General features: G+C 42.8%; 1 protein-coding gene across 2 annotated transcripts in view; it reads right to left on the bottom strand.

The window, feature by feature from the left end:
- BICC1 (BicC family RNA binding protein 1) overlaps positions 1-20,951 on the bottom strand; it is an 89,521-nt gene extending 68,570 nt beyond the window's left edge. The window contains exon 1 of one of the 2 annotated variants that reach the window (XM_030275818.4): positions 20,543-20,951. In XM_030275818.4, coding sequence (XP_030131678.1) covers positions 20,543-20,744 — 202 coding nt within the window. In that variant the 5' untranslated portion in view covers positions 20,745-20,951. Of the gene's footprint in view, positions 1-19,809; positions 20,431-20,542 lie in introns of those variants that run through there. The other variant, XM_072930966.1, reaches the window with a different exon arrangement.
- Positions 20,952-23,105: the final 2,154 nt, after the last annotated feature.

The following is a 23,105-nucleotide window of genomic DNA, read 5'->3' on the forward strand; positions in this document are numbered from 1 at the left end:
ACTGAGATTTGTCCCTCAAAGACCCCAAAGCTCTTTTCTGAAATTGAACACAGACATCCTGGAAGCACACATCACTAAAGGCTACATATGGAGAGAAGTTTTAACTGCCCCTTCACCTTAAAGCACTGAGCTGGGCTGTCAGCCCTCTTCACATGGTGACTCCTCCCAAGTTTGGACTTGTATCAAGAAAACAAAATCAGTCAAGGATGCAAATTTTGCAGTACTTAAATAAAAATAAATTAAAATCTTATAGGGATAAATATTATCAACAACTTTATAGCTCAGCCATCAAACCCTGTATGCATTTTTGGGCCATGCTTTCATATAAATTAACACGCTCAAATTAATTTTTCTTGGTTTCCATGCTGTGTCTTCTGGCTACAGGGGAGATGTATAGAAATGCAAAGCTCCCTCCAACCCAAAGGCTCTAAAGAGATGAGTCTTCACAAATCCAGCTGCAATAAGCACTGGATTCCTTGTGATTGCCACCTCCTAGAGGCAATAGGGTAGCTGAAACTCTCCTGAGGGGCCTGGCAACACCTCTGAACTGCTGCCCTTGGGAGGTGAGAGGAATCTTTATTTGCACTTTTCAGTACTCGGGAAGCAACCCCACAGAGGGGTGAAACCCCCAGTAGAGGCCTGGACTGCTCAAACCTATCCCAACACTGCTGTGGGCATCAGACTGACCCTAAATAAACATCATTTGGGAGCGTGTGCCCCCAGATTGAAAGCCAGCCTTTGTGGGCTGCTGAACCTTTTATTCAAACCTTATGAAATCGAGAGAGGCGTTTAAGGAGCGGGCAGGAAGTGGAGAGCTGAAGTTATGTTGCCTACACAAACAGGCCCAAAATATGTTCCTCAAATCCTGAGATTCCTTTCTTCTCAAGAACAAGCAAATCACTGACTACAGTGCACAATCTCAAAGACCTGCATCTGGCCCCCTGCTATCTAATTTGTATTTTTATGGACTCAAAGCTATTTCTACAACTGCTGTTTACAAGAAATATATAAGTTAGGAAAACTCTACAAAGCTGCATTTACACAACCTTGTGATACAGTGCAGGAAATGCTTAAGCTAAATTAATGACCACAAGTAAACAAGAACGCATTGTTTTGTGGTTAGACAACTGTAATTCTGAGTTACGCAACTCATTTATCTAGAAACCTTGACTATTTTTTAATATTAAATTCCCTTTTTTTATGTTCAAGACTCAGGAAAGTCCTGCTTAGAAGAGCTGATACAACGCAAAACCCTCTAACTTCACGCAAAATGAGCTGGAAAGAAACTTGTAAACTTAAAGAATATAAAATGTCAAGTGTGGGGAGGTGAAAAATTAAAACAAAGAATGCGCAATTTCTGCCAAAATCTAGAATACCAAACAATAACAAGTAAGGAACTAATAGCTGGCCCACTTCTGACTTCATTTCCTGCATGGGGGCTTTAGCTGAAGAAATACCGTATTTTTGCAAACAAAAAGAGGCTTAAGTAGCAAGATGTTAGTGCAGCTGATTTAATGCAATGCTGCTTTCAGGACTGTTTTACCATTTTTGCTCAGCATTACTCAATTTGAATCTTTTCCATACAAGTTAGTCAATTTTTTTTTCTGCCTTACATCAAAAATCGGCTCCTTTTCCAGTAACAAATACAAACCCAATTCTTTATCACCAAACACAGAATGATATGACCACCTATTCATAAAAACCACTATGGGCTGAGCATTGTGTAACATCTCTCAACATGTTGCACTTGCAAAATATCCCAGTTTTATAAATATTGCCCATGTGTTTCATGCTTTCATAAAGCTTTTGCCAAAACACTCACTTTTTAAGTGACATGGAAAGCTTAGTAATGTGGAAGGAATGTCAGTGAACCAAAGAGAAAAAGCAAGTCTACTTTCAAACCTTGCTATTTGCCCTGTTACCTGGCAATTGGTGTTCTTTGGAGAACCATAATTAACCAACATAATTAATGCACACATCCAGATCCATTGAGGCTGAGCTGACATGGTACACTTACCAATTTTATGACACCTTTTATAATCAAGGAACATAATGTCACTCTCAGGACTTGATAGTGAATAAAACCAAAACCACAGCCAGTTTTTGGACAAAAACAAATCTTAAAGTGTCATCTGATAATTAGATAATTCTTAGATTGCTATGGCAGCAGGTAAGTTAGACTGGAAAGCACAGGAAAGCAAGGTTTTACTGAAGAGGTACAGAAGTATTGATGAGGTTCTTTTCAAAAAGATCAAGAAATAAGTAGCATAAAACATCAACTTAGGTATCAAGGAAGCCTGGCAGAAGGAAAAATATTATCCAAAGGTCTTGAACATAAGCATAGGCAAGAGCCAAACACAGGGAACGCTAGAAGGGATTGCTCTTGAGAATAATTCTAGCTATGAATGATAAAGACAGCCAATGCAGGAAAAAGGGCTCTTTTATTTATTTATGAAGCCACGTTTGCTCCTGAGAAATCCCTGTGTGTGACTCACATGATGTAAAGCAGAAGCAGGCACAAACATAAGGTACTTCCAATTCAGTTCTACAGCCAGGGTAATTTTAATTTGCAATAACCACATCTGTATGCTGGTATGTGGGAAAACAAGAACGCCGTGCAAACGCGTGATTTCTAACTCAAACAACAGTTTTGTTTCCAGCAGGCAAGGGAGCTTTGAACTGCAAACCTTCCTAAGGAAATACAGTCCACTTGAGAGCAGGGGGAAGTAGCTCCAAGTCAGCATTCCCAGACATAAATAAGCATGTACTGGGGTCAGCTTTCTGTGAGAGAAATGAGTTACCCATCGATAAAAAAATTACTGTATGTGTGTTTGCAATAGCCATCAGTTGTTTCTTCAACCAAAAATGAACCACATGAGCGTTTTATGTTCAACAGAATTAACAATAACCCAAGCCTCAAGCACTCAGTTTTGCTGCAGAGTAAAACATAATGGCACTGCTGCCACTTGACAGCCAAGGGGATCTTAGCTTTGTATTTCAGTGAAAAACAATCTCCACAGTGGAGCACAGATTGGGCAATGCCCCTTATGTGCCCACATTTGGCTACTGTTTCCAGTAAACACCAGCTAGTAGTTCATTTTAAAAACAAAAATAAAGCTTGCAACAATGCCTTGTTCTAGTCCTAAGCAGACCCAATTAAGAAAAATAGAAAAAAATTGCTTTAGGTTTTCATTCTCTATCAAAATGTGTAACAGGAGTAGATGATGAACAATGAATAGCAGGAACAAAACAGCCCCAATAAAAATCACACAGTTTATGTAAGAGGTGAACACACTGTAACTCAGCCTCACTTTCTCTCTGATGACTATTTCAAGCCATGTAATTTTTCAACACCAAACTGCAATGCATGCAGGCAAGTATCACAATCACAGAAAAAACTGCCAATTTCCAAGTCCCCCATTACTTCCCCAAAGCTTTATCAAGCCCTTAGGAAAGAGATTTTTCACATATTGGGTGAGATTTAGACTTCTTGGAAAATCTGGAAAGTCTAAAAAAAGTAAACATATAATATACATAACAAACCCAAAATAACGTCTAATGCTTCTTCCTCTTACAATTTAACAAAAAAATCCTCCACAGAACAACCTCTTAAATGGTGTTGTTCTCAATATAGTGAGCCTCTGACCTTTATTTCAGCTTTTTTAATCACACAGAGCAACTCAGGATCCAAAAAGACAGGTCAGCAGTCCCACTGGTTTGCAAGAACTATGCAAAGCCCGGAATAATGATGAATAAGCCACAAAACCATCCAGGAGAAAAATAAAAACAAAACTGTACCACCAGCTGAAAACTGAAAATTTAAGGCTAAGTATTTTACTCAAAACTGCAAACCCAACCATTATTTTCCTGAGAAAGGAGGGAGAGGATAGATCATGGAGCCCTTGAACACGAAAATGCCTGCTACTGAGGAACAGAAAAGTTTAAAAAGCCATGACAGACTTTGCTCTTCGCCATCCAGAAAGCTCTGCTTTAAAAAAAAATTGTCCACAAAAGATTCCAAACATTCTTCTTCCATTACAATTATATAGATTTCAAGATGTTCCACAACGTGAACCAAAGCTTTGTGCAGTGCAAAGCAGCCAACAGAAAAATTACATGCTTCCTGCAGTTAAAATGGATTAGCTTTAAAACCAAGCAGAAAAGGAAAAAATTGAGGACTTGCTGCTCTAGTTGCTCTGCTGAATGTTTGCGAAGTTCACGTTTCAGGAGTCTTTAAGCAGAGTAAACAGCACTGGAAGAGGAAAGAGGTTAAGCACTACGTTATACTGGTAGAGTCAGAGATCTTAAATCACAAATGCATTGAGAAAGGGTAAGAATGAGTCCCCACAGAGAGAACTACAGCCATGCTCAGCCCTGCTGTCACACAGCACACACAAACACCACCAGGGAAAATGGGCATTTCCAGCTCAGAAAAATCCTCCCCACAGTGCAAGCGGCCACTCAGAATAAACTGCATTATGCCTCCTGCAGAAAAATGGCAAACACAGCACTACCCACACATGATAAGTATTAAGCAAAGCCTCCTACTATTGACTTTATTTAACTGGGTCTTCCTAGAGTTGCAATTAATCCCTAGGAATTTTCCAAGTTCCTAAGTTTGCAGAGACTGTGGGTGATTTTGATATCAAGCCTTTTTGCAGTTGAAAATTCAAGTCCACATACTCAGAGAAATGCAACCCCAAGATTCAATCACCACCTCCTGATACTGAAATCCAGATATTTTTAAAAACTATAAATACATACACCTTATTTACTCTGTAGACAATACCACCATCAATAGCACTTAATCTTGAGCTCAAAAATAATACAGAAGTATCAACTGCATATAGTTTATTGCACAGATGCCATAGTACAAGTATGACCCATCAGATGTGGCTCCAATCTTCACAATTCATGCTGTTCTTGAGATAAACATGACAGTATTGTGCTACCTACTGTGCCAACAATGACTTTATCCCTTAATTTATGCTTCTTCCTTCATGCTATTTTTTTTTTTTTTTTACCAGTGCTATTTCAACTATTTGAGCTGTCCCTTTAAAACAGAATTTGGCTATTGTTTGCTTCTTTTGGCACATTAATAAAAACCACGAGGCATTGAATACAATTAGCACTAATTAAGCGGTATGGAGACCAGTAGATTGTTCTGTAAAGACAAGCATGGAAGTTTATAAATTACTCTTGTGGAGGAAAGGACATTGTAACAGCCAGAAGTTACAGTCAAAGGTCAAAGAAGCTCACTAGACTCTGAAAGTCTCTGCCTATCTCAACCATGCATAATTAAAAAAAACAAAAAAAAAAAAAAAAAAACAAAAAACAAACAAAAAAAAAAAAAAAAACAAAAAAAACCCAAAAAAAACCCAAAAAAAAACCAAAACAAAACCAAAAAAAACCAAAAAAACCCCAACAACTCCAAACCATCTAGAATTAACAGAGGCAAAAGTCTGGAGGGTGTACTCCATTTCTGAAGTTCATAAGCCATTATTATTAAGACTGCCAAAAAAAGCAACGTTTCCTGTTTGCATTTTTCTCTTCTGTTTTGATTTTGGTTGAATTTGGGTATTCTGTTACAGCTCAACTGGATTTCACCATAAAATACTTTTTGGCTCTTTAAGTTGCTACCCTGAAACCATGAGACTGCTTGGCTACCACAAACCCACAGCCTTGGCAAAACCGATTTGCAGAAATTGATACAAATCTTTTCTGTAACCTAATGAAAAATAATCACCAAATTTAAGATGTCAGAAGAAAAGCTTTGTTTTAGAAAAGCAAAGCAAATATATTTCTGTTGCCTAAGCTGTCATAGTGAAATGTTAAGCAGTTCTCACTGTGCTTACATGGAGCCCACTTGCCCACAGATTAGAGAGGTTTCTCCAGAAAAGGAAACTATTCTTCCATTGCTGAAGAAATAGCACCAGGGAGCTGAGACAGCTCAAGCACCAGTCCCCAAGGTGTTCAGTCCACTTCAATCTCTATATGGCAGTAATTAACCAGTTCTTGGCAGAAACATCCCAAACCAGTCTGTATTTGAGCAAAAGAAGCCGACCTGGGATCCACCTGCAGCAGTAACCACCACTTACAGAAGAACAAACAAGTGTCAATGCAGCACATTAAAAAAACTGAATTAGGGGTTACTTAGCTTATAGGAAAAGGTGTTTTCCTCCTAAACACCCTCTTCACCTCCCTAAAAAATGTTGAGATACTCTCCCTTTAAATTCAATAAAGTTTAAATCACGGACAATCTCAAAAGAGAAATTGACCTCGTATTTCTGTAGTAAAAGAAATACAGCCCAAGAGCAGAATGTTCGAGAAGACATCACCACTGGAAATCACAAGAGACCACGAAGATAATTATATTTTATAATTAGAGAACCATGTTTTCACTTATGTTAAACTCTTTTACAGGATATACAATTACTCAAACATTAAGAGCACATTCTTACTCCTTTGATTATTAAAATGGTGGAAGAAAGGTTAAATTATGACAAAATGCTAAATATTAAGGACTTTCAAGTGTTTCAGAATGAGAAGCTCCATCTATCAATTTACCATTACCTTCACACTACAGGTAAAATTGATCTACTTTACAAATACATATATTCCCCCAATTGTTTTTTAATCATTCGCAAGCACAACACCAAACCCCAAAGTGACTACACTCCTTAAGTCTCTACTGTTATCCAGAAGACTGCAAACATTCTTTTATGGCTGTGGCTCTTCTCTTCAGAAGAATGCAAATCCATGCTGACCAGCAGCTCCACACCATGATCTTCCAGTTCACATCTTTAACATGGAAGTCAACATGCACTGCAGCATCTGACTTTGCCTTATTGCAGCAAACAAAATGCACCCAAATCCCAAGCATCCTGCCACTGCCTCCATTCCAGTGAAGCAGGCCTGATGAACCAGAGTGGCTGTTTTGGGACTCACATTACACAGAAAGAACCCTTCCTGGGTTGGTACATAGCAAAGCACCTACAGCAAAGCCTACACTCAAATGCAATGTTAATCAATGATCTGTGCTCTATGTGTAAGGGCAGTTAGCAGAGGATGGAAAAAGGCTGTGTTCATCCAGCCTCCCCTGGCCTGCTCTCACCCACATGAAGCAGAGCAGCCCAAAGTCTGGTACCAGGTGCAGAATGCTGAAGGTGCTCCAAGCGATCTCGATCCATCAGGCTGCTGGGAGGGGGCAGAACAGAGCTGGTGAGCGGTTCCTCCTCCTCTCCTGCCATAAAACACTACAAACAGAACGAGAGCATGGGAGAGGCTGAACAGAAGCACTGAGCAGCTCCTCTCCCGACAGCGTTCCTGGCTGCCGTGCAATGTATGGGAGATCCTTCCTGCGCACATCCAACGCTACTGGACTTCAATAATCCTCTTAGTCACGTCTCCCTTCGCCTCTTGGGTCCCGAGATTTCCCACTTTGACATTTCCTATCCGTCTGGAAGACTTGGCTGTGCTGCCCTGCTCTAAGCTCGGCTCTGGCCAACCTGCACGGGCAGTCGTGTCACTCTTTCCTTCAGCTCAGCCACTGCTGCTCCCACGCCTCGCTCAGCCCTGCTGCGGCTCCGCTTCAGGGGAACATTCCTCTCACTCACGCAATGCAGAGCGCAGGAGCAGGCAGAGAGACACCAAGAGCAGCCTCAGGCAGCACAGAGCCATGGCACGAAGCTGACAGCACTTCATTCTTTAACACGTTATTAAAAGCAGTCTCCAACTCTCGGCTGGCTATCCAAGCCTGGAGGGAAGGCAGTGCCAACAGAAGCTCTGCCGTGACACAGGAGAGACACACAATGAAAAGATTCCTGCAAATATGCAGCTGATATCCTCTAAGGAAAAATGTATACTAGCTTTTACATTTTAATTGATTTGTATTATATTCACAAGTCAAAACACCAGCAACCCTCGCTCTCTACATAAACACGGGAAATATAATTCCAGTGACATATAAACCAATTTATAAAAACCTTCAGTCAGGTAAAATTTATCTGTTGTCTAAGTTTGCATCTTTCAGGTGATAAATACCTAAAACTATACTTAAAATCCAGCAGAATAATCTTCTAGCACTCAATTCCCCCATACAGTTACAAGAACACAGAATATAAAGTTTTGTAAATGTTTAAATACATACAAAACTTTGCAATACCCTACTCTTTTTTTTTTTCCACAGCTTAAACGATTCCTCATGTCTCAAACACAGGAATTACTTTTTTTATTTCTGCCAAGTCTCTGAACAATCTAAAGATGTCACTGAAGACCACTTAAAGTAAAAAACCTGAGTGCTGCTAAGCAACACAGAAAATATCATTACAATTTCAATTGTTTAGTGCATTGAAAAATTTCACACATATTGAGAGCCCATGTATTCCACACTCTAATGATGGTAATGTCTTCCACACAGAGCAAGAAAATCAAATTCTGCAGAATATGTTCTTATTTTTCTATAGTTCTTTATAATTGCTTATAAAGAACTAAATATTTGATCAAATTTATTCACTGTTTCTGCACATGGAACAGATTAGAAACAGATTCTCTCTTATCCACTATTTTATACACACTCCGGAAGTAAATTTACTAAGGAAAAACAGCACTTGTGTTTGTTTAACTAAAAAACTAAAGACATACCAGGATTCTTTTCTACTATATAAAACAGTATTTTAAAAACATATTCCACATCCAGACTCTTTAAATCAATGCAATTTTAACCGCTCCAGCTGCACATAAACAAAGGCCATCTAATGTAATTTAGTATTTCTCCACTCTATAGCACTTCTCACCCATGGATGTACTTCCACATCCTGAAAAAAGGACACCAAGTCTCATGTTCCTTTGATGATAAGGATTTCTATATCCCAGCAAGGTTGACATGTAAATGTATCCTTCATTTCAGTTACACATAAATGCATGTGTGTTTTTCCATTTAAGTGTAAGTATCACAAACAGAGACATGGTTTCACATACAGGTGATTTTAACCCCTTTCTGGTCAGCACATGGCTCATCATGGCTCCATAGCACAGCGTAATGCTCTGCACAAGAACTCCTTTACAACAAGGCTCCTGATTTAATTACTCTTCATCCCAGTTTATGCACCCTCAAGGAACACAATCTCACTATAAAAAACATGGGGAATATCTTCAGAAGACATTAATGTAACTAAACAAAAATGTTTCACTGCATCGCTTATAACGGACTTAATATTTATTTTGGAATTATGAATTTCAGTTTTCCATCTCTCAAGATGCTTGGTCTTAAGTTACCAATCCTGTATATTCAACTGCCATAAATTTATTGCAGGCACAGACTGAACAGAACAGAGCCAATCAAAACAGACATAATCAAAGCCCTCCATTCACACAAAGTGATTGGCAATAAGGTAAAAGGCACACTTAAAGGTTAAACCACTAATTCAGAGTGGTAACACAGATTCCTCAAACCAAAGTTTGCTTAAAATCTAAAAAAAAAAAAAAAAAATCATCACCTGTACGTAGAATTAAAAAATCTTTTATAAACAAAGAAGGAAGAGGTGAAAACCTAGCTAAAACTTTGGAATATGTGGAAACCTCACCATGGAACCTTAGACTACAAAACAAAAAAATGAAAAGGTTTATATATCAAGGTAGAGCAAGAGACAACAGCAGAAGCTGATGCTGAGGAAGCTCCATCTGCACTTGAGGAAGAACTTCCTTACTGTGCAGTGACCGAGCACTGGGACAGCCTGCCCAGAGACAGGGGCAGCCTCCCTCCCTGGAGATGCTCCAGACCCAGCTGGACACACCTCTGTGCCATGTGCTCCAGGATGAACAGGGAGGCAGGGCCAGTGTCCCCCTGTGCCCCTTTCCTGACCCACTCTGTGATGTGGGAGCTAAGAACAGCACAGACACAAGTACATGTTCTAGAAAATAAAAGCAGCACTTCAAAACAACAGGATAAATCATTGGTGCTACCAGCTTCTCTCTCCAGTTATCTTTCAATATTGCTTCTTTCAGACCAGATTTACTTGGCTTAATACTCATTTTCAGATATGTTGTACTGGAGACCATTTAGCTCAGCTTGATAATAAAAACATTGCAAGTTCTTCTCACAAGGAAATCTAGCACAATTCCTTTCCAAGAACCAAGTTTAAACAGATGAAGCTCATGAGCTGAGCTGTTCCACAAGCAGCAGAAAGGTATGTTGGGTTTCTTCTGCTTGTCATCTCATCACTTATATGGACAATCATTCAAGCTTTTACACAAACTTTGTGCCAAGTGAGTGAGAAAACACATAGCTCAATCTTTTTAAGTACATATTTGAACTCGCAGTTATATTTCACTTGAATGAGCTGGAATGAGGCTTTGTTTTTTCTTTCCTTGGCACTCTTATTTACAGATTTTTGCTTTCAAAACCTCTGTAATATCTCAGCAGCCAAATCAAAATCCTGTGCCATTATAACTCCTACAAATAGAAGTTATTTTTGCAAGTTAAAAAGCTGTAGAGAAGGGCTAATAGAGGTAAAAGAATTATCAACCCATAGCTTCTTAACATACTGGGCAGGTACACAGGAAAACAAACAAACAAACCAACCAGAAAAACTTTTCGATGAGATGGGGGAAAAGAATTACCTATAAAATCCCAGTATAATAAACATTCCTCAGCATCTACATACTGCAAGCCTGACAATAACCACATAAGCACAATGATTGCTGCTTATTTTTCCTCGAAAACCATTCTTACAGACCTGATTCATATCACATAGTTTTAGGGGAAAATGGAATCAAGATTTTGCAAAGCCTCCCAAGGGCTGGCCTACAGAGAAGTTTAGTAAATGGAAAATGGATGGCTCATGCCTCACTTACAGCTACACATATTCCCAACAAGCAAAAAGCCAAAAGAGAAATGGGAATTTACTATTTTCATACATTAATATTTGAGAAAAAGCCCCTCTATACAAGTCTATCAAATCTTATATATAAGGAGTCTTCTTCACAAGTTTTATTGCTACCTTTACACACCAGGCAAGCCCTGGAATTGCATCAGCATGGGGAATTCATCTGCCTTGTGGCTGGCACCAGCTACACTGACCAGCTTCCTACCTCTGGGAAAAGGCTCAGTAGTCAAATCAGATGGGACAAAGAAAAGCAATTTTTTTCATAGTCTGAAATCAGCAAACAAGAGAATATTCTTCCCAGTCCAGTAAAACTTCTACCAGGCTGCATTTGAGCCCTTCTAGAAATGGTAACAGCTAAAACATTTAGCTGCATACAAAACTATCAATTATCAAGGGCTAACTGCTTCTTCAGCTGGCAGATTGTGTGGATGTCCTGGAAAGAACCTCCTCAAGCAACCAGTGTGTCTCCCTCAGAAGCTCACAGACCCCAGAGGAATGGGTCAAAATATAATCTTTAAAGTTCTAGGACAGACCAACCTGGGAAATTAAAAAAAAAAATCTAAGCAATAAAAAAGGAGCTTTACTCCACAGCATTTATAAACTGTTGATCTCAAGATGCCAAATTCAAGACACAGCTGCTGGCAGCTGGCCATCTGGGAGGCAGTCAGAATGACTGGAAATCTCATGCCTTTTAAATGCATCATCTATTATTGTCTTTCTCACCACAAGTGATACATTTAAATTTTTTAAAAACCTTTCACCCTCGAAAGGAAAGAAACCTAAAGAACAAGTTCCTTCCTGTTTGTTGTCACTCACATGTGCAAGGAAGACACTTCCAGGAAGGATAAATTGAGCAACATGTCCTTCTGTGGTTTACACAACAGAATCCAAGCAGTAGAGATAACAGGACTGTGCTCCAAGCCCAGCTGCACTCCCAGGTCCTGTTTTCACAGCTTGCTCACATACCAGCAGCAGGAACACAAAGCTTAGGAGGATGTGGTGTAACCCAGAGCCCGGTGTCCCTGAGCTGCACCCCTGGAAGCAGCCAAGCCATGCAGCCCACGGCCAGCTCCCACTGCTCGGCCCCATAGCACCCAGTGAGTTTATCCCATCCCAGAGCCAACCTTGACAGAGCCTCAGCAAAACCTCCAGCAGGTGGGAGGCTCACAGAGATAACCACAGCTACATCCTTGTAGGACTAGCATCTCCAAAGCTGTCTGAAGGCAGCAAAGCAGCAGCAAATCCGTGTCCCAGCTCACCAACCAGTTGTGGTCCCACAGCACCACTTGTGTGCATGAGAGCCAAGACCTGCCCTGGCAGCGGCTGCCTGACCCAGCCATCATCTTGCCTTCCTGGGGGCTGCAGGGATCTTCCTGGGGCCAGCACAACCAAATCCTACCAAGGCTGCTAAAGGTGGGCTGTACAGACCAGTTTTCCCAGCAGATGTTTCTCAATGCCCTGAGGAAGGCAAATTGACCCTTAACTCAATCACAATTTTATTAGCTATGGAGAATGCTTCAGGCTGCAAACTGCTATTTTTAATACTGCTGTCTGATCAAGGATTTACCTAAAAATGCATTTTTAGTCATCTCCAATACCTAACATTAATAAACACTGTGCTTTAATATTACAGTCCAATCTCAGATTTAGTATTTTAACTCAACAATTGAAATTGTAGTTAAGATTTCTTTAACTCCTTTGCTGTCCAAAAAAGACAGCAGTGACCTCACTTCAGCACTGAATACTGCTAAAACTGGAAAGCCGCCAGATTTTATGGATTATTTCCTTTTCAGAAAAAGCAGAAAAGCCATAAAATGACATTTTTTTCTGCTTGTCCTGTCATTAGGCACCACTGAGAAGACTCTGGCTCCATCTGCTTATATGCTCTGACACACACAATGCATACGGTGCTCCCTGCACCTTCTCAAGACTAAAGCTGAGCAATCCCAGATGTCTCAGCCTCCCCTCCTGTGTCAGTTCCCCAGTCCCTCAGTAGTGTTGTGGCCCTTTGCTGGGCTTGTTCCAGAATGCTCATGTCTCTCTGCCTGGGGAAACCAGGGCTGGACCCAGCACTCCCGACGTGTCTCACCAGAACTGCTCAGCTTGTCAGGCCCCAAACTGTGACAGTTTTTTCCCCTGGTGCAGCACTTCATGTTCCCTTTCGCTGAACTTCATGGAATTCTTGGGCCATTTTTCAGCTTGCCAGGCTCCCTCTGAATGCTGCCCTCCATCTTCACATTCATTATTAATTTTTCCTTGCAAGTAAGGCAAAAGCCCAGCAAACCAGTTCCTGCTGTCACTTCCCTGATCACCTCCCTGGAAGCTGTCACAAAAGCATTCCAGAAACCTCCTACATGGTTTGTGTGCTGTCACACTCTTGTCCCAGCAGAGAACAGAGGGGTTAAACTCCTCCATGGGGATCAACAGCAAACAGGAGCCTCCCTCCAGCTGTTTGAAGCCCTCATGTGCTGCTTCTTCCCAATGAGGTGATCTGTAGCAAGCACCTGTAAAACCACCCAGCACTCTCAAATGGCTGGTGGAGTGTCCCAAGGCAGAGCTCCCTGCAATCCTGCCACTCCCCCACACACAAGGGCAACACCTCCTCCTCAGCATCCCACTCTGTGCACCCTACAGACCCCAGAGCTGTCCCATCACACCTCTCCAGCCTCAGGGAGATTGCTGCCCTGCAGTTCCAGCTGTCTGCTACCCATGCATCACCACCAGGAGCTTTCAGGGATGTACCACACTCGTGGGTTCCCAGTAAAGGTTCTCCTGCACAGCCCTGCAGGCACACACCTATGGTGTGCCTTCCCAATTTCTGTGTCCTGGTGTCTGTTACTCCAGCAGGAGAACACAGTGCTGCTACATGCCCATCAACCTCTCCACAAAATCTGGCTTGAAGCAGACAAATTACACAAAGTTTTGCTGCCAGGCAAGTGACTTATCCAGACACTTAGCGTTCACAGTTATGGATTTGGTTTCAATCACACCCATCTTCTTCTGCACAGACATCAAGAGTTTTTCCACCCAATATCCAAAACCTGTTTTCACACATGAGAGAACTCGTTGATTACTCAGATTCCTTAGACTGTATTATCTAGTGAGATAACACTCACTCTGGAGTGTTCCTTCAAAACATCAATAGAACTTCAACATAAAACTATTTCTTCCAGTAAAGAGGATATCACTGCAGATATCTTTACATAAATCAGCTATAAAAGTCACCCAAACATGAAGAGTTCCTTTGCCTCATGCAATACACTCATACTGCTCTGAGCCAGAGGCAAGAAACAAAAACAAATATTGAACAAGAGCTGAGGCTATGATCAAAGAATGGTTTGAATTGCTGAAGTCACAATTATTTTAGAAACTGCTATTGATTAATAGGTAGCATCTTAAAGAATAAAACGTTAAATCAAGTGCTTGTTCCTTCAGATAGCTTATTAGGTGTATGTGTTTTCTGTAGCTGAACTTCAACTCGTGTAGTCATACTAATTTAAGCTCAATGTTCATGAAAGTCACCAAAGAGTCTTCACAGAAAAGGTCATTACTGTAAAAATATTTTTTAAAAAGCTATTAGTTCTTCAACATAGAGGTTTGAAATTAAAGAAAACTAGCATGTTTCATTGTTTGAGAGGCATAAAGCCAAGAGCCTCAAAATAGGACATATTTTCCAGTGGAGGTAAAGATTACAATATAACCAACAGGAATGTGCAAGCCAGCAATACTTAACTCAGCAGCTCATGCCAAACCATGATAGTCCGTTGTACTACTTGAATGCTGAAACTTGAGAAAGTGGTATTATTACAATTGTTAATAGTGGAATGCAAGAACTACAAGTCACACAAATTCATTTCACGTATTTATTTTTTGTAGAAATATACTATTCAGCACTTTGGGGATTTGAAAACCTGACAAAGAACTTGGATTCCTTTTTCCTGCTACATATAAGTTAAAAACCAAATGTAAATGCTATTAGGAAGGTTCCAATTTCCCCACAACTATGTTCTTGTATAGGTTATGCTGACACATTACAAGGAACAAACTATAATAAAACCACCAACAGAAATCTCACAATTCAGTAGAAAAAAACAACATTTTCTTCCTCTAGGAAAAGCAGCTGTGGTTTGGACCTACTAAAATGAAGAGGAAGATATTTCAGTAGAAATCTGGTCATAGACAAGACACAGTTCACAACCCTTGGAGCTCCAAGAGGGACATGGGAACTGTAAACACGAGTATAAATCACCAGCACTCTGAGTATTTTTAACTTCAGCTGCAAGCAAGGTACACTAATTATTTGAAGGACCACAGTACACTAAGTTTTATTGTACAGATTTCTACCACCATCACAAACACACAAAAACATCCAGGGGAATATCACTAATTTCTGCTTCACCAATTAAAAATAACACCCTAAAATAAATTTAACACAGAACTTGCCCTCCCTGCACAGACACCATCACAGGAATATTACAATTGCCTGTTAAGCAGCCAGCTTGCTCAAAATTCCTATCTTCAGGGTCCAGCCTCTAATAAAACCATTGTTTGTAGCACTCAGCAGAAGCCTGAGTTTCTTAGAATATCTCTGTCTTCTTTAGCACATCCCAATAAAAGTGCTTTTCTTTCCCCCCCCTCCACTTCGCCCAAGCTTTGCCTGCCACATGTATCGATTTATCATTCTCTGTAGATGAAACAAACGAGTGCAGAAGACTATAAAAAGTACCAAAGTAAACTTTCCAGCAGTTACGCATTAAATAGGGAAAATATACTTGTTTAAGCACAAGTTTCACCTGATGGATCAGCAAACAAAAGCTGGTTATCATCCAGGCATCAGAAAGAGGCATTGCACAAGTACAATCAAGATCTGACAATGGTCTCAGGGTGACCTTTAGGCAAAGGAATTAACAATTCATTTACAGTAAGTTTCATTTGGATTAAACTGTGCAAAAAAAGTTACCTAATTATTTGTGTCACCTCCTCTTAAGAAAATTAGGGATTGTTCTGGCATAAAATGACTATCTGAGCCTTTTTCTAGCTCCCCGTGACATGCAAAGAGCACCAAAACAGAGGGAGAAGGATGGGGAGAGCTCTCTCAAGGCTGCAATGGCAGGACAGAGCTAAGCACAAAGGCACCTCAATGAGCTGCTTGCACTGACTGCTCCTACTGAGTTAGTGACAGCATTTTTGTCCTTACTGCCTGGAAAGTAACCAGTGATCCACTATCATTTTTAGAATTCACACAATTCCTCTAATTCTGGCCTGCTCCAGCTGACCTGTGACATAGCCAGTACAGCCAGCACTACACCCAGTGCTATTTTCCAAGGTGCTCACCTGGTAGCAACACAAGCTGCTCTGTAAGATGAGCTCAAGAGCAAACTGGGTGCTCTTCAGAGTTTCCTGGGCATGCAGGTCTGTGCTTTCTTCATGTGTTTGTTTATCAATTAATAGGCAAATGCTGAATCACCTCACAAGGGAAAAAAAATCCCAACAAAACCAATAAAAACACAGAACAAAAAAAAAACATTACCCATAAAGTTTTAGATCCCTAATTAAAATTACCCTGAGGAATGCTCAAAATGAAAGAGGATACACAAAAAAATACAAAACAGAGCAGAGAAAAACAGAATTTTAATAAGCAGAGTTTTGTATTTTAATGAAAGAGCCATACATAATATGGGCCCACACACCATTGCTAGATTTAGACTCTTATTAAAAACAGCATGGATTTGTTTTTTTTAGCAAACTACTATCGTGTGATAGTGCATTATAAAGTCACAAAGTATTTAACTGTGTGTGCTTAAACCACACATGCCACATGAAAAAGCCCCCACATCTGCTAAAGAACAAGACAAAGAAAAAGGATTATTTGAAATGTAAGATTGGCATAACATTTTGTAACCAAGAATGAGACACACCACACAAGCAAAAAAAGGTGTTGCTTTCTTTGGTTTGGGTTTTTTTTTTTAATGTTCATGGCCAACTCATCTAAGTCTACTGATTGCTGCAACATCAGCTGATAGATGATACTTTTTGGACAGCTTTCCTAAGTTTACTGTTCTTCCTCTTTACAATAATATTCAGCTCCTATGGTAACAGGCACTCACACACTAAGTAAAGCATCCCACAACATGAAGTCACCTGAGCATTAACCAGAATTTGTGCAGAGCAGCTGTAATTAATTGGGCTGCTAGGAAATATCTTCTGTCACTGCTGAAAAGTTGATCTGTTTTACTCATATTGGCCTCCTAGAAAACAATTATTCTAGAAGTATCTGTTCACCAAGAAACTGATGAAGACACAAGGCATAAGAGAGCTTACACCCCACTGTAAAGACTGAGATTTCTTTATGGAACACAATTCCAGTCATAAAACAATCATACAAAGAAGATAGGCACAAGGACCTATTTGCAAGGGGTTTACCACAGCTTTTGCAATTTCTGATATTCCAAACAGAACCATTCAGAAAATACTAATACAATTATTTTAAAGTGGTGTGAGGGAAAAAAAAAAAAAAAAAAAGCTAGCAGAAGCATCCTCAAATCTATCAAAATCTTTTGACACCTCAAGTCAAATTTGATTTCTGCTTCAGATACAACTGGTAGCAAACTACCCAAACCTCCTCTTTTTTAAAGATAGCTAGGAAGTTCTGGCTACAGCACTTACTGCAGTTACTCTGTGTCTCACAGGAAGGTGCCCCAGTGCCCTCATGAGCTGCAGAGATCGATATTCCCAGGTGAGCCTTGCTGGGATCAGCCCTGGCCCTCAGGAAACTGCCCACAAACTGGGGGAAAGGAAAATAACCACAGCAGCAGCACATATAAAACTCAGCAACGCAAAAAGAGAAGCGCTGAGCTGAAGATGGAGCTGCTGCATGTTTTTTTCTCCCAGATAGTTTTTCTTACATTTCACGATTAGTACAGTAAACAACAGATGTTGATGAACAAAAAAAAAAAAAAAAAAAAAAAAATTAAAAAAAAAAAAATCCCACCAAGGCACCCCCAAGCAAGAATGAGAACATTTCCTGATAAGTTCCTTCAACAGATGCTCTTTCAAACTTGGCTTTAAAGACAACCGAACTAGAGACAATGCATTCTCACTCTTCTATAATATAAGAAATGTCTGGTGATTACTAGAAGATATTCTAAGTTTTATAATAATTTAAAAAGTAGCTTTCCTGAATGTAAACAAGCTATCTAGTAGCTCGTAAAAGCAAAAGAGGAGCCTTTAAGCATCTAATATGAACAAAAAGCTGTATTTACACTAGGCTGAAATAAAAAAAAAAAAAAGCGTAAAAATTGGCTAACTTTTGGAAATAAGAAAACTGCTCGTCATGACTTGGACTGAAAAGATGTTTCTTTTCCATGATGCAATTTCTGCATATTTTAAGAACTTCCAGTAAAGGATCTGGAAGTAAAAACCATAGGGAACACAACCCTACAAATTATCTAACTGGAGTTTGTTCCTGGAGATGGTTCACACTGCTTCCTTTCCATTGTCCCTTTCCTGACAGGGCAACTCAGTTTCACTCCCAAAAGACAGACACAAACAAAAGGTGGGGCAGGTGGGAGAAGTTAATAACTAAAATCAAGTCTGGCTTGTAATAAGCAGCATAGCTGACTGAATTTCTGGGTACCAGGTACAGATCTGGCTCCACAACTCTTTCCCTGGAAGAACTGCTTGGTGCTTGAGGTTCTTGAAAGTCAAGAGATGAGACAAATACTTGTAAAGCACAGAGAGGAAACTGAGAAGGCACTGACAGAAAGGGACAATGCTTACCAAAAAGTTCCCTTTTCTCACAGAAAGAACTACTATGTTTGGTTCTTGTTTCCTAATAAGTAGTTTTTCATTAACAGTAAGCCAGACAGTTCAGATTTTCACATAAAACCACTTATTTCCAACTCCAGCATAAACTTTCCACCACAGCAAGGATAACTATCTGATCAAACTCTCCTCAAACCATCACCTAGAATGTGTGTTCTAACCAGGTCATACAGCAACCTCACATCAAAAACCAGGCAGTATTCTGCTTGTATTTACTCACTATGTCCTATCATTCATATACTTATTACTACTTTATTCTTCTTACAAAGATAAGAAATAAAATTTGAATAAGGAGTAAAGAAAAATCAGATGTTTTGATGCTGGCTACTGCTAGGTCACACAACCTATAGAGTATTTATTTTCTGCTTGGGAGTTTTGTTTACCCCTTCATGCTTACTACCTGAGGAAGAAAGGACTGTGTGAGGGATGAAATAATGGAAACTTATTCGGCTATTAAAGGAAAAGTTAAGGCAACCTTCATCTTCTTACAGAACTTCAACTTTTGACCCTTCTCTACCACTTCTTACGCAGAAATACCCCAGTGGTTTTGGTTTTCAGACACTTCTGATGAGCACATCTTTAGAAATAGTTGTTGCTGCTCTGTTTCTCCAAATTCCTTTCTCTTTACCGCATTACATAATGAGATTTTTCTACTAGCGCTAAAGTATTAACTGATTAAAGATTAACTCACCCCCAGGAGAGACCATCTCAATTAAAAAAATTCCAATCATTGTAGTCACCAAGTCAAACCGCAGCTCTTCAGTGACCAACCCAACTCACCAGCTCCCGCTTGCTGCCACAGCCTCCCTTCCACTGCTGCAAGGAGGAAGGCAGGTACCCTGACAGGGGATGCTCATGTAGGGAGTACCTAAAGCTTCCAGTAAGTGACCAAAACGCCTTCTTCGTGACATGCCAGGTAAAACACTTGTCAAGGGTCTGTTTGTTCTGAAAACGTACACAAATACGTGAGTTACCGTGTTAGTGTAACATTAAATGTTTACAAAACAGTAGTTCCAAAGGAAAAAAGCGCCCTCTTGAAGCCACCACTGTCTCTTCTTGTTGATCCAGACACACCCTGAGATTTGACACTGAAACTCACCTCGGTTCTCACAGGCTCCTCAGGCCAGACAGCTGGGAAGACCCCGAGGGAATCACCCCGCTCAGCAGCATCCTCAACTGGTTCAAACCCACTCATGTGCTCTTTAGCAATAAAACCAGCAATTACTACTCCTTTTTGTCAAAAGCTGCCTACGTAACTTCCACTGAGAGCAGATAATTCAAAACATACCGGGATAAAATATGTAGCCTCAAGGAAAGAAAAAAAAACTCCAAAAAACAAACCCCAGACAGCGGAGCCAAGGGCCGAGCGGGTCCCACGGCAGCGGCGGCCGCTGTCAGCCCGGCGGAACCGTCCCCGCTCCTCGGCTGGGCTGTTCCTCGAAAGCCGAGAGCCCGCAGCCTGCCCGGGCGGGATGCCGCTCCTCACGGACGGAGCTCCGAGGGACCGGGGCGCTCCGAGCCGCAGCGGGGCCGGGCAGCGGCACCCCCCGCCCTGCCGGGACCAGCCCGGCCCGCAGCGGCACCCGCCACCCGGGCTGCGGGGCCGGCCCGCTGCGCTGCGCTCCGGGGCACGGGGAGCCGCTTCCCCCGGCGGAGCGGGAGCAGCCCCGGCCCGGGAGGCCACGGCAGCGTCCGGAGCAGGGACCGCCCCACGGGGCTCCGCCGACCCAGGCCCGCGGCTGACAGGACGGGGGAGCCGGGACAAGGCACGGCGGGGAGCGGGGCCCCCTCTCGCCCCTCCCGGCCGCCGCCACCGCCGCTCCCGCCCTCACCTTGGAGCATGGCCTCCAGTTTCTTCCTGTCCACCCGGAATCGCTCCTCGCCCCACTCGGGGCTGTGCAGGGGCCGCGGCGGCCCGGCCGAGTCCTCCTCGGAGCCGGGCGCGGGCGAGTCGGCGCTGCGCTCGCTGTTGGAGCCCGGGTCGGAGAGCGGCGGGGGCAGGTACCCGCTCAGCGGGTCGCACTGCGCCGCCATGGCGCTGCCCGGCGGCCGCCGCCGCGGGCCCCACTCGGCCGCCTCCCCGCGGGACGCTATCTGCCCCCAGAGCCGCCCGGCCGGCGCATCCCAGCCGCCGCCGCACCGAGCCCCGGCGCCGCCCGCCTCTGCCCGCGGCTCCCCGCCGAGTGAGCGCGGCCCCGGCCCCGCGGCGTCCGCGGCTCGGCGGCGCCCCCAGCCCGCCCGCAGCCCGCACAGCATCCCCACCTCCATTGGGCCGCCGCCCGCCGGGGAGGGGCCGGGGATATCCCCGGCGGGAGGGGGCAGCGCCGCGGCCCCGCAGGAGGGCGGGCAGGCACGGAGGGAGGGCGGGGGAGGAGAGGGGAGATGCCACCGCCCCCAGCGGCACCGCCCCCGCCGGCTGGGCCGGGGTCTCTGCCAGCCGGGATCGCCCTGCCAGCCGGGATCACCCTGCCAGCCGGGTCCCGCCGCATCCGGCGACCCCCGGCCCTGTGAGCGGGTCTGCAGCGACCCTGCGATGCCGGGCGGCACACAGGACAGGCGGGTGTCGGTCCTGAGCCGCCCCGTGCCCAGAGCCGCTGCCGAGCCGCGCCGCTGAGGGCGGCAGGGACCGGCCGGCCGCATGTCCTGCAGTCGCTGTGCTGCCGCGGCCGCGCATCCCCTCCCGCCGGGACAGCCCCGGCTCCCCGCTCCGACCTTTCGCTGCACGAAGCCTCGTGGCGGAGAAGCGCCTTGTGCTGCTGCACCTCCAGAGATTGGGTTATACATCCCTCACCTTCCAGCAGAACTGCGTTTATCCACACCCAGAATCCCAGCTGGATGTACTCCGGCACACTTCTTACCACTTTGCAAACAGTTTGAGCCCCAAAGCACGCAGTGGTGTAGAGGAAACCGCAACATGAGCTGCCACACTGGTCTGGTGGCAGTGGTGGTGGCATTTTGCTGTTCCCGCAGCTGGACACTGCCCAAGGGTGACGGTCCAAACCACCTGGACAAAGAGTGAAGCACGGACACCCCACTCACTTTGGGTCTGTCTTGTTTTTACTGAATCAGAGAAATCCTTTCTGACACAAAAAGTTACATACCGCACACTCCAACAAAAGCTTTCTGCTTCAATTGATTGCTATTTCCTGCTGTTTTCCAGTCTGCTAGATAGAAGATGATCCAGCAGCCCTGGGTCTGGAATCCCAAGGCACCCTACACTGCAGTGCTGCAGACGCCTGTCTCCTCCAGAGCTGGAGCATCAATGCATTTATGGTGGCCAAACCAGGTTAGTGGATGCACTCTGGATGCCAATACAAAAATTACAGCTGATGTGACAGTGAACTCACCTCACTGATAACATCAGCCTGAAGGACCACGCTTGACATTTGTGAGGAGATTTGCTGGTACTCCAGGCAGATCCAGGGACCTGCACTGTGTTCAACATGCACTCGTTTTTACAAAGTTCCAGTTTGGGCTTACTGAGTCTTCACATATTTCCCACTTAGTTCTGTGACAATATGAATTCTATAACACCCAGGATTCTAGCTGTGCATTACGTGCATGGAGTGAGACATTCTCAGCCTCTGTGGATGGCAGCCAGCAGCTTGCAGATAACAACACACTGCTCACAAGGTCCTCTGATACTTCCCATGGCCCCAGGAAATAAAGTGTCTGAAGTCAAAAACACTAGAACAAAATATGATTGTAGGTCTTAAAAACAGTGCAATCTCCCTTCCGCTTAATATTGTCTTGTAGTGTGTGGGGCAGTGTCAGGAAAGACTGAAAATATTTTCCTTTCCAGCTGAGAAGTTTACGGTCATCAAGCACTTTTTTTTTTTTTTTTTTTCTTTCTTTTCTGGTAGATATGAAAGTGAACATTGTCCTTATCAAAACAACTTGAAATTCAGCAAAGTGTGCTGCCTCGCCCCAGACCAACACCAGCTGGAGTTGTGTGTCTTCTTATGCCAGGATCTGTGAGTTGCACAAGCCAAATATTCACAAGTGTTGACAGCACCAGTTACAATCCATAACAGCTACAGGTGCTTAGCTCCTCTGAGCAAAACAATTATTTGAGTATTTTCCACTCATAAATTAGTGAGATTTACAGTCAGAGATTCTCCATGTAGGAAGTCCAGGAGATCCCTCTCCTTGTGTTTTATCCACTCCTGCAATACAGCCACTGAAACCTTTTCTCATCAGTTAGTTGAACCCAGAAGTAATCTTTTTTTCAGCAGCCATAAAAATAATATAATCAATCAAAGACCTCTTAAATATAATTTTGTCCACAGTTTAGTTTTTATTCACTGAAAAGAACCCTTTCTTAATCTGCATTTGGATTGAAAAACAAGAAGAAAACTCTTTGATTTCCTACTTAAATCCATATAAATGCTTTTA

This window comes from Taeniopygia guttata, chromosome 6, assembly GCF_048771995.1.
Source record: "Taeniopygia guttata chromosome 6, bTaeGut7.mat, whole genome shotgun sequence".
Classification (NCBI taxonomy): domain Eukaryota; kingdom Metazoa; phylum Chordata; class Aves; order Passeriformes; family Estrildidae; genus Taeniopygia; species Taeniopygia guttata.